This window comes from Calypte anna, chromosome 5A, assembly GCF_003957555.1.
Source record: "Calypte anna isolate BGI_N300 chromosome 5A, bCalAnn1_v1.p, whole genome shotgun sequence".
NCBI classification, from domain to species: Eukaryota; Metazoa; Chordata; class Aves; order Apodiformes; family Trochilidae; genus Calypte; species Calypte anna.
The window spans coordinates 16,404,136-16,416,639 of record NC_044251.1 but is presented as its reverse complement, the minus strand read 5'-3'; the positions used below and the strand labels follow the sequence as shown (position 1 = coordinate 16,416,639).

At 38.6% G+C, this 12,504-nt stretch overlaps 1 protein-coding gene across 2 annotated transcripts; it reads left to right on the top strand.

The window, feature by feature from the left end:
* Window positions 1-474: 474 nt before the first annotated feature.
* DTD2 (D-aminoacyl-tRNA deacylase 2) lies at window positions 475-9,869 on the top strand. 2 transcript variants are annotated; one of them, XM_030452020.1, is made up of 3 exons: window positions 475-616; window positions 6,415-6,484; window positions 8,557-9,869. In XM_030452020.1, the coding sequence occupies exons 1-3, from the start codon at window positions 509-511 to the stop codon at window positions 8,808-8,810; spliced, it is 432 nt and encodes a 143-aa protein (XP_030307880.1). In that variant the 5' UTR covers window positions 475-508; the 3' UTR covers window positions 8,811-9,869. The 2 variants fall into 2 exon arrangements, with proteins under 2 accessions (XP_030307880.1, XP_030307878.1); XM_030452018.1 differs by having other exon boundaries at window positions 8,485-9,869.
* Window positions 9,870-12,504: the final 2,635 nt, after the last annotated feature.

Genomic DNA, 12,504 nt, shown 5'->3' with positions numbered 1-12,504 from the left:
AAAACAACCCCAAAAAACCCCCTCAGAAACCCGCTTTCTGCCACCTGTAGGGCACCTGAAGGTTGAACTGCAGAAATGCTTCTTTTATTCTGTTTCAAAGCTTGTACGTTCACTGCCCGCCCCTTCTCAGAGGTCACTGGCAGACCACAAGCCCTCTTTTAGTTTTTGCAGAAAGCACAAAGTATCTGCTGGTTTTCTCACATCTTTAGCAAGGCCCTTCGTTACGGACCTCACGTCTCATAAGGTGCTTTTAACTATCTGCAGCGCGAAGCCGCCCTGCAGCCCCCCGGGGCTTCCCTCTCCCTCCGCGCTGCTGACACGCCCGCCCTTCCGTGCCCCGTCCTGCCTCTCCTAGCCGCCTGCGCCCCGCGGGCTCCCAGAGAGGAGGAACCTCGCCCTTCGCCGTGCCCACAGCCACCGAACCGAGCAGCGTGGGAGGGGGGGAAGGCGTTACCGGGCGGCCCAACCGCCCCCGCCTGTCCCCACCCTCAGGCGTGGGGGGTCCGTCATGGCGGCGGCGCGGCCGGTGGTGGCACGGGCCCTGCTGCAGCAGTGCGTGTCCGCCCGCCTGCAAGTGAAGCCACCCGACAGCGGCTCCGAGGCCGAGTGGGTGGAGGTAACGTCTTCCGCGGGCCGCCTCCCTCCTCAGTATCGCCCCTTTCTCCTTTGGCGAGGAGGGAGGCAGCAGCACGGGCTGCTCCGGGACGGGCGGAAAACGCTCCGTCTGCTGCGCGCAGGCGCTGGCGGGGCGAGCGGGTGGGCGGGCTCGTGCGTGGTTATCTCGGTGGCGCCTGCAGCAATGCCCATGGAGCTTCAGGAGCTCCCAGCTTGGCTGGTTGCTTGTATTCCTCCTCGGAACTTGCTGTTCGTCTCTGCTGAGGTTCGCTCCTGAGCGCTGGCTGCTTTGCAAGCAGCCCCGGGGGGCGGACTGTCCCCGGCGGGAAGCCCAGCGCCACTCCAGCCGCTTCTCCACCACGGCCGGGGGGGGGGGAATAGAGCGAAAGGAGTAAGAAAAAAGTCGGGGAACCGGTTACTGTCACGGGCAAAGCAGACTTGACTGGGGGAATTAAAGTTAATTTGTTGTCAGTTAATATAAAGGTTCAATTAGATACTTGGGTATTGGGGGAAAAAGAAAATAAAAACCCCCAATTATTGAGACATTTAAGGAAAACACCCCTCCTTTTCGAGGCTGAGCTCCATTTCAGGCATGCATGTTTCCCCGTCTTCCTGGTTCCCGTTTGAGCCCTGTGTTTACACCCTCACTACCGCAGCTGTGCCACCTCCCTCCTGCCAGGCAGCACAGGAGGTTGGAGGCAGTGCATGGAAGTTTCTCTCTGCTGTTCCTTCTCATTCTTGCCGTCTGTCCAGGATGCTGCTTCTGCAGGCTGCCATCCCTTCAGGAGGGTGGCTGCTCAACCTTGGACCACTTCCTTCCCCTGTAATTTTGTTGTTTAGCACTATTGTTTAACTCTAGCATTTTCTGCTCCTTCTTTAATACACGCTCACAGAGGTGCTACAAATTTGGCTGACTGGCTCAGCTGTGTATCTCGCAGATTGTGTGGTAGTGTACACTTGGAGAAGGGAGGCCATACAGACCAATGGAACTATAGCAGCAATAATATTGGGTTGTTTTTTTTTCTAGACCACTAACCAAAAGTGTTATTGAGGATGTGGAACACCACAAAGCTTGAGGGAAACTTTTGATTTCCTGCTTTTCTTCCCATAGTCTTCTGTTGGAAGAAGTAGGTAGGCCTGCATTTGCCCATGTGCTATGCATGCAGCCCAGGACTATTTACCAAAGCATGAGGGCTGCCCTTTGGGATGCACTGCCACTATTTAAGGGTTACCTACACTAGAATAATGCATCTGTGCAAGTGTCAACTACTTAAATCTTGGTTTTGTTTTTGTTGTTGTTGTTCTCTTTCGCCTATCTTAAAGACTACAACAGGAGGGCCTACATATATTGTCACACCACTTTTTATTTAAGAGTAAAAATTTTAGTGGATTTAAAGGGCTTATGATTTCAATAGATCTGAAGAGAGTTTCAAAAATGCCTGTCCCATAGTGTCTCCAGTGTTTGACTTCTACCATTCTTAAAAACATTTCTTTACTCGTTTGGAAGAGGCAGGTGGATCTGTAAAACCCAGATTCTACAGCATGGTCTAGGAAACCAGAATGTTTTACTTAGAGGAAATATGTCATCTCACAGATACTGTGTTTGCCTGAACTGCATCTCTGTGTGTTGCATTATTAGCCATGCAGTGGAAGGTTAATTATAGTGAAAGTTGCTCAGCACAGCATCGATTATCTTCAGGAGAAATATCCTATTTCTAGCTTGCTAGTCTCAGAAGTAATTGTAGAACTAGTAAATAAAAGCTGAAATGTTATTGTGCTGGCTGTATTTTAAAGTATCGAAGAAGAGGCAAGTGTTATCGTTTAGAGATATAGCTAACTCCATTTCTAGAAACTTATGCCGTTTATATCTCTTATTTGAAGTTTTAAGTGGCTTAACCAAAATCACTGTGAAAGTAGTAGATTGCACTAAATAAATCTGTGAGACATTTGGGTGGTCTCAGCAGCAGTTATTTTTCAGACATGAACCTTACTAATATTTGTTATAGGCATTTAGAAATCTTTTCTGGTCTTTTTATGAGAAATCTACTGTAACAAGAGCGAGTGACTGTGAAACAAAAAAACTATAGTTTTTCATAGTTTCTTTAGTATGACTACTTCAGGGGTCATTGGAAGAAATCTTTGCTGATCTTTGGTGAGGTGATGCTATTTCCTATATAGGTATATCAGTATGAAAATTTAAAAAATATAAACCTCACAAACTATTATTTACATAAATGAGTCTCTTTCCATTGATCTATAACAGCTTAAATGTAGGTCCTCACCTTGAGAAATCTTTCCTGTACTATAATTAGCGCCCTATCTAGGTGGCTTTGAATAGCTGCTGAGCTTTAAAAGTCCCCTCTAGATACTTCAGGAACTTTATAGGCTGGATGTTCTTTATCTGTAAAAAGGTTAGGAGTGTTCTTTTATCTATACATGAATCATTTCTGTTTGTTGCATTTTCATAATTGAGTTCTGGCCTGTTGAGTATTACTGGTGATGAGATATCCTGTTTACATAGAAATGTTGGTTAGATAGCAGCCATCGTTGCTTTATTTATACAGCAAAATACTTAAGAGGAAAATTAAAATTTCTCCTTTTCTAACACAGGGGAGAAACAAGGTGAGATTTGGTGTATTTCACAACTATGGGAGAAAAAAAAAAACATAAAAATGATTATTCATCCAAAAAGTATAACTGCTTGCACTTTATGCAGTGAAAACTGTCTCCCTTATCTCATTTCCCTTGATTTGTCCTCTGGTTAATATAGCAAAAAGAAATGCAAAATACCAAGCAAAGATTTCTGTGTAACCTGTGGTAAATAATGTAATCTCTCTGTGTTGCAGCTGAATGTATGAAATACAAAGAAATCTTCTCAGAGGGTACTAAATCGGAACTTAAAACAGAATATCAAATTTATATAAATTAGTTTCACAAATTATATCTGTTTTCATTATCAGTTGCATTATATTTTCCTGAAAAAATGGCAGAGTTGAGATATTATTTTGCAGAATTAGGGGTTTGCTAATGAAATCCTGCAAAATTCAGATAAATATATTTAGTCAGGAGGGCGAGGGAGGTTTTAGTTATTTGTTTTTCCTACAAAAGAACTAAAAACAAGTATTTGGAGGCAGCATTGCTAAGGCTGGCTGTAAGGACTTCGGGGGTGGGTCCAGGTTGCCTGGACTGATAATTACTTAGGACGGTTGTATAATAAATACCAGTGTTGCAAAGTAACATGCTTTGCTGTTTTATTTGTGTAGGCATTTTACTACTGACAGTAAATCCACATAGAGCAGTTTCCCTGCTCAGATTGCCTGTCACTGTTCCTTGCAGTGGCTGTTTGCACATCAGCATGTTGAATTTGTAACCTGCTAATTTGTGATATTTTGATTGATTTTTCCCATGTTAAACAAGACTGATGGGATACAGAAGACTTTCAGCAACAGCAATGTTTTTGCTTTGGTTCAAGAGGTTTATACTTTCCCCTTGCATTGGCAAGAAGCGTAAGTTTTGGGATACCTGAAACACTGATATGAGATCAGAGGACTGGCATGCATTATTATTATTATTAGGTCAGTTCTCAAAATTGCATTCAGTTTTATATCTTCTGTTCAGTTCAGAATGGTTGCACATGTTGAAAATAACGTTCAACCAGAGTATTTAGTAATCTGACCAAATAGTTACTTACAAATAATTGAATAGTTTTAAACTCTAATGTGGTTGAAAGGCGTTCTAAAAAATCATAAAAATGCAATATAAAAGAACCATCCTCTAGCAGCTTTAACTAGTCTCTGAGTTGTTTTTTTTTTCCATATAACTTGCAGTCATTCTAATTTCCCTCAATATGTATTTCTCATCTTGTGATAAAAAGTATAGTTAAAAATAGGCATCTCATCATGAGAGAGGCTGGAAAAATAATGAATGTTTTCATTTAACCTTTAGCTGTTTGGCCTTAGGACATGCAGATGTCAATTTATTTATATGTCAATTTATTTACCTTTTCATCATTTAAATGAGCTGCCTACAGAATATTCTAATTTCTGTATGTGAGACTGCAAAAATACCGTCACAAATCTCAGAACTAGCATGGTCTTCTGTGATATGTGCTATACAGCAGGTTCACTGATTTCTGATGCAGTGGGCAGATGTATGCAGTATGAAGGTGTTTGGCCAATTTTATCATGTTTTTTTATTGGAAGGTATGTGTACATCATTACTCTCCGTTAATATCCTGGTGCTGCTGTGTTTCTGGAACAAATATTTACCTCAGCATGTAAAGGGTATCTACCATTTGGCAGCCTGCATTTCTCTCCCTTATTCAATCAGATGGTTTGAAATGTCAGCTGAGGTTCAGGCCAGCAAATTTCTTCCAGTGTTTATGAAGTATGGCAGTCATTTGGGAACCTGTATAATATTCTGCAGTAGTCAATATGGCTTTTGAAAGGAGCCATTTAAAGCTTTTGAAAGATCTCAGCATGTGATTTTTGGCTACAAAGAGCAGTCAGTCTCTTTTTCCAGAAGTTAGCCACTTGAAAAATAGTTGAGAACGCGTAGCTCTTCTCAGTTGTTGCCTTGAGCATTTTGTTTAATCTCTAAATAAAAAAGGGATAAAACCTCTTGTGTATAGCTAAGTTTTCTTCACCAAAAAATGTTCTCTTTTCAAGAAATGGGGGAGAGGAGAAAAAATTAGGTATTTTTAAGAAACTATTAATATTTTTTTATCCTGCTTTGATAACATGATTATTAATGACCCTTCCTCAATATAGTTAGCATCTCCTGGGTGGTATTTCATATGCTGACATTTATTTTTATTCTAATAAAAACATAAAGATGCTTATTTTTGAAAAAGCAGTGATGAGGATATTATTAGATACTGCCTGTGGATGTTGTATTCCCTTTTCTGTCCTGAATAAGTTAAACCATTCAGGTATACTGAATTATGAGACAAAATTCCTGCTGGTTGCAGAGCCTATGTTTGTCTTAATTAAGGACTGCTTGTTGCACACACATTCCTTATGAACTTAACAAAGAGTGCAGAAAATCTTCACAAGAATTGCCTGTGCTTTCTCCTCAGGACAGAGCTAACTCTTCCCTCCAGTAGATAGTTCTTACAGATAGTCTCTCTGAACTTCTAAAGTAGTGGCATATCCTGTATAAAAATCAGGGGAAAGGTCCCATTTCACCAAAAAGATTTATCTCAAACTGATAAATAATGTTTTGAACAACTTTAAAATACTCTGAATAATTTCATAGTTGTTGGTTATCATATTTAAATTTTTCATCATGTATAAATATTTAATTAATAGACTTGGGTTTTTTTTTCCAGAATTAACTTGTACTAGATAAAATATAGTTCAGTTCACTGACAAGTCCTGTGGTGTCTTTCATGTTTTGTAATTGGAAATAAACTTGTAATTCATGCTGAAAATTGTTTTATCTGTATGTTTGATAGGAAGAAAGCTTAAATTATTTCCTTTGCTGGATATAAGTACCCTGATTCATCCTGTCACCTTGTGTATGTTAATACTGTACATTGTGCAACTAAATTTGGCTTCACATGGAGGTAATAAAATGGCTTAATTGCACGTGGAATGTTTGTGCAGGTAATCAGTGTATATCTCATAAGTTTCCACAGTGTGGTATATAAACTCGATTTCTGAAGCTATACTAAATTACTAAAACTACTCTCAGAAGCCTTTTGGTTGTGTAATTTTGTCATTTTTTGCACCACTCTTAATAAGTGTGCATAGTAGACAATGAGAAACATTGACATATTTTTTCTCTAATCTTTTGTAGATCCAAAGAGGGCTTGTTATCTACATCTGCTTCTTCAAAGGTGCTGATGAGGATCTTGTTCCAAAAATTGGTATGATATAATCCTTATACATCCTTGTATTAATTGAAAAAGAAGAAAAGCAGCAGAGGCAGAGAAGGCAGCAACCATTTGAAATAAGAAGAAATCCAACAGATAGCATCATTCCAAATCAATCACCTGGCTGAAAAAACAGCTAGATCACTCTTGTTTCTTTTGACAGTTGTCCATACCTCTCACTCTGTCCATCTGCTCATGATCAACCTGTTAGAAAATCAATTCTCATTATGATAACTTTCTAACAAACAGAAAAAGTGCTGCATCTGCTGTTTGCTCTATCTATCTAGCAACAGGTTGAGTTATAGACAGAACCGAATTCAGTGAACACAGTTCTCAAATAATTCATGGCTTCATAATTCATGGCATATTTTAACACTGATCTCACTGCATGTACAGGATATTTAAAATTATAGCCAGTAGAGGGAGTTTGGTGGGTAAACAGCATCCTTCCCATTGCATTCCAGAACTACTATATACACTGTTAGCATTTCAAATACAGTTTTCTGGTTCAGAAGTTAAAACTGCAATATCTGTAGTTCTTTCCTGGCTCTCCACATGCCCTTTAACATTTACATCAAAGCAGAGAAGATGTGGATAAGGTCAAATGGTAGTGATTTCTGTTTTCATCCACTGTTGATTTCTTTGTTTTGGTTCTGTTTTCTTTTTTACTTTTATTTAGTTTCATTTCCCTCCTTTCCTTCATCAATAGCACTGGATCACCTGGGAAATTCCATGATGCCACATATTCCAGAATAATGTGCCCCTTTGCTTTCCTGTAGATGTCTGATATTAGTGGTTTTGCAAAAGGTCATATAACAATAGTCTATTTCAAGCTATTTGCTGGGGCCAGCAGAAAGACCTGGCACTGCACAAGCACAGGTGCTATGGAAAATGCTGAGAGCAGATCCTGGGGGGTTCTGTTTTGGTCTTGGAGGGCACAGTCTTTCTGTGATGCTAAACAAAGGTGAAAACTTAAAGCTACGATACAAAAATTGATTGTGTGCTTGTGGGAGTTTCAAGAGAGTGTTACTTAAGAATAATGACCTTTTCAGCTGTGTGGCAGCTGAGAGAGGCCAGAAAAAGTATGTTCTGTTTCCTTTTAAATTTATCTATGATCATCATCCTTAAGTGTCTGTCGTACAGAATATTTTTCCTAAATATATTTTGGCATTGCATAGATTAGTGGTTTCAGTTCCTGATTGACAACTCAGCTCTTCCTGGTTTGAACATAAAACTTTTACAGGTTTGGATGCATGACTAGTATCCTTACAACTTCTACAGAATTGGAGGAAGCTTTTGGAGAATGATTTGATTTGGTGTAGAAACATTGGGAAATATAATGCTAATAAATGCATTGGTTGCAAGTTGAATTATGGCTTGTGGGCCAAATTGCATCTCTGACCTTCCTGCCCACTTCCTATCTCAAAAGACAAGCTGGCATCTGCACTTCTCAAAGTGGAATGTTGAAGAGTACTCCCTCTGCCTGACACCAAACTGCTGAGCTGTGGCTTCAGCACAGATCAGTGCTGTGCTGAGAACTACTGCAACCAGAATGGAAAGAGAGTCAGGGCAGAAACTTCTCCATGGTGAGAACACTGACCATGGTGTACTCTCCTGCAATATGTAGTGTGGTGAAAATGTTGCCTATTTGAGTGTCAGGAAATAAATCTAACATCACTAATTGGATCCTGGGTTCCTTTGGGTGTCTAACTAAAATCAGCTTTAGGATTTCAGATGGCCATACATGTCCCACAAAAATCCTCTTTATACTTATTAGATTATTATAAATATCCTTTACATTTTACACACTACTCAGGCATCTTAGTTGGTTAATAGTTTTTATTGACTGTCCATGTTTCACTTGAATCATAAGCTGTTTCTTTTACTTGAATAGCTTGTCATGCATCGCAATAATTGTTGAATTTTGTTAATGATGTTAGGTTAGGACCTATTTAATTTACTTTAGTTACACTAACTCTTGTTTTTATTTGCAGTCAATATGCTGTTGAATGTTAAATTAAGTGAAAATGAAAGTGGTGAGTACGTTTCTCTTCTTGATTTGCCGGGCGATGTGCTAATCATACCACAAGCTACCCTGGGAGGTAAACTGAAGGGAAAAAAGATGCAGTACCATGCAAACATTGAAAAAGAAAAAGGTCTGAAGCTTTATTCTCAGCTTGTGACTTTGTGTGAAAAAGAACTGGCTGCCAATGCCAAATGCATGAAAGCAGGTACTCTCGTCAAGCACGGCACATATGGAAACAGACAAGTGCTAAAACTGGATACAAATGGACCTTACACTCATCTGATTGAATTTTGAAAAAAAAAATATCCTGGTTACCATTCTGGCTTGCAACTGTTGTAATTTTTTTTTTTAATTTCTAAACATTAATGTGCTTAAATGGCTTGGGAAGTACAGCATAAAAAAGACTTTTGCTTGTCCACACTGATGCTGCAAACCATATCAAATAGAAAGACACCTGAGACTGCTTTGTAATCATGAGTGTGGTTTATGTCCCTAATAATTGGCCCAAAATAATTGTTAAGATTCATCAATAAAGATGCATAATTTGGGAGGTTTTATTTTAAAAACAGGGTAGTGCATATGTTTTGCAGTGCAGAACAGTGACAAAAGTTCTGTGTATATTAGCTATTATAAGGTATGTTCAAGGAAATTAAGTTTAGAGATTTAAAGAGGGAATGCTGTAGAGGTACTTACTTTTTCCCAGATTTCCTGGATCAGACAATTTTTGTCTTTCTGCTTTGAATCCATGAAGTAACAATGCTTTCTTGAGAAGAAATAAGTTGAAAGCACAAATTCACTGAATTTTTAGCCTTTTGAAGTGTAGGTACTAAGTAAGGAAGTCCATCCCCCTCATCTAGAGTGTGAAATGGTGGGACACTTAGGGTAAATACTAGGTCTGAACATGGGCTATACAGGCCAGAAAAGTGTATAACTAGTAACTGAAGTTAAGGCAGTACCACTGAATTGCTTTCTTGAAGGTTGCAATCTGAATCTCCCCTGATGTGTTTTGATAGCCTGCCTGCTCTAGCTTGGTCTGTGTCCTTGTTACCTTGGTCTTGTTGTCTGCTCAATTCTTTCATAACAAAGCCTCAGGAAAAGTAACTGAAATATTCAAATGAAAACAAAATAAAAATGATACAATGTATGCTGCCATCTCATTCCCCCTGCCCCTGTTACTTCCTTCCAGCTTTTTGTCTGTTCAATCCACCAGGCAGAGACCAGCTTATATATCTTTTATATGCAGTGTCTGCACATTTGGGGCCCCATTCCCAGCTGGTCCCCTATGCAGTATTGTAGTAAATGTTAACAGGAAGTATTGGAAAGATACAATGAGAAAATTTGTCTTTAAGGCAGTAAGATCAGAACAGCTACACTGAAATGTGACAAATTCAAACTAATTCAAGTGTATTCACCCTGGGAGTCAAGTTTCTCTTTTACTGCAGCATCCTGGGTTTTTTACACCAGTAATTCATAAGAGTTCAAAGTGAAACTGGACAATTATATGGTTTGCAGTAATTACCCAGAATTCCCATCTAAGTAATAAATTAATCTCAAAAAAGATGTAAAACCTCATGGCTAGAAAGCATGTCAGCTTGTGCAGTCTTGTTATCAGTAGTTACAAATGTTCTGCCCTTTATTTTGAAAAATAACATAACTGAACATGTGATCTGCAGGCTCAAAATACTCTATGAGAATCACATTTTTAACAATTAAAAAGTTTTGATGAGAGAATAATGAGTTTTTTTAGAATATCATAATGTATACTTAGTAATTATGAAATAATTATGAAATACCTACAGATGATTAATTCTAAGCAATTGGCAGTCTCTCACAGTTGAAAACAACTATTCACACAAATGGACTGGGCACATTAGCTACGTCCCAAATGGCATATTTATTCATTAATAATTAACAGTTATGATAGACACGATATGAGTCATGTTCTAAGTTCTTACTAATGACATTTAAATAAGTCTATCCTGATGTGAATAACTAATACAAATTCATTATGGTCTGTGAGCTTGAAAAGACATTTTTAATCCTTTTTCTGTTGAAGGAAGGCCAAATACTAGAAAAGTACTGAGCAATACCACTTTTCAGTGACCTTACAGGAATCGTGGGTAATCAGTATATCTCAAGGGATGATCTTTTGAGGTATAATATAAAGACTGCAGTTTTTATATTATTTTTTTTCCTGTCTCCAGAAAGATCTTTGACAGCCTATAAGATGGACTTCAGACCAAATTCCATTTTGTACTGACCTCTTATATATGAAACATGTAAACTTACTTATATTTCTATGGTTCTTGGGACAAGACAGAACTCTGGAGTTTCTGTAAAAAGGCAGCATCTTTGTGTATCATCTGCCCATTTCTGATTTATTTGTGTATCCATCTTGGGATACTGATTTCTGCCATCTTCTGCTCCAACAACTGGCAGCATCTTGAATGAGCTTTATTTATATCGGCTGTTGATTCACAATCCACTTATTGAAAGAAGCCATTTCTGAACAACATGATGGACCATACTGATGAAAAAATTGATTAAAATTATTATTGCAAAGCCAAATACTCTTCTCTTTCTGCCATGATTATGGGCTTTAAACACATGACCTGACACTTCTTTAAATAGTTTCTATTCTATGACTAAGCAGAAGCTCAAATAATTATCCTGTTGTGTACTCAAGAGAATACTTAGTATTCCCCACTTCCTTGAAATATACTATAAAATCAGGAGTTATTATTATGCTATTCTAGCGTGACCTCCAGTTCATGGGTCCCACGCTATTGTTATGTTGGATTTTTGCGACCTTGTTTGCAGCATACACACCCAGAGTGTCTAAGCTGAGCATGCATGGACTGTGAACTGTGATCATGAAACTAATGAGTTCAGGTGCAATAGCTTGTGTTCTAGTCAGCAGTATTCCTGCTTCCTTCCCATGCCCTTTCTGCAAATACTTTTCTCTGCTGCTGCATATATATATATGGAATATATAAATACTAATCCAGAATTTCAAGATAGTAAACATCATGTAGGCCAGTATGCTGCAGCTGTGTTACTATTGCTAGTATCAGTCCACAGGCTTTATCCTGCATTTACAAGACCTCAGAACTGAACATGTATTTTGTGTGAACTTTCCCTGATCTTCTTGGTGCTTTGGTTTTACTTCATTTAGCTATAGCAACAATTTTTCTAGTGACAGAAGACTATAGCTAATTTGTTTTACTTTTGCTTTGTGTGGTTTTTATTTTTGTACACAACCATAAAAAATTTTTATACTGATACTCATAGTAGTTACTATGACTAACATAACTAATTATTATGACTAATACAACATTAAAGTGTAGAGAAATGAAAGCCTGTTAGAACAGCAGCAGCTTTGCAAAGTGAAGGAACCAGGTGCAGCGTAGAGTAGAGGCACGGGGTGAGAAGAGGTGGGACACAGGAGACACTGGAGACCCCAAGGCTATAAACAATTTGCCAGTCATTGGTTAAAGACATGTGGACATGGAGCTGGACAAAACTAGGTTTAGGGATAAAAAAGAAAGATGAAAGAACTATTTAGGATAAATATAATGCAAAATATACTGTTGCAGACCAGTGAAAAAAAAGGCAAAGTGTACAATTATATTAGAAAACATGTACAAATAACCCTGGTGGAAACAATTTCTAAAAGAGGAAAAAGGAGAGAAAGAAGAAACCATAAACACCAACATCATACTCCTACTGGCACAGAACTCTGGATGCTGATTCTCTCTCCACCAGAGAACAACCATCAGTGTTAGGAGCCAGAGGGAGGTGAAGGGGTAAGCATTACACCAGCAGAAAGGGTAGGTAGTGTGTGCATGACAATTTTAACTGTATTATTATTATTGAGAATTTTTATACTATTTCTTTTTCCTTTATTTTTCTGCAATAAATCTGACTAATAATAATTCTCCATTATTATTGGACTGCTAAGGTTGCAGTTATACTACCAATTAGAATT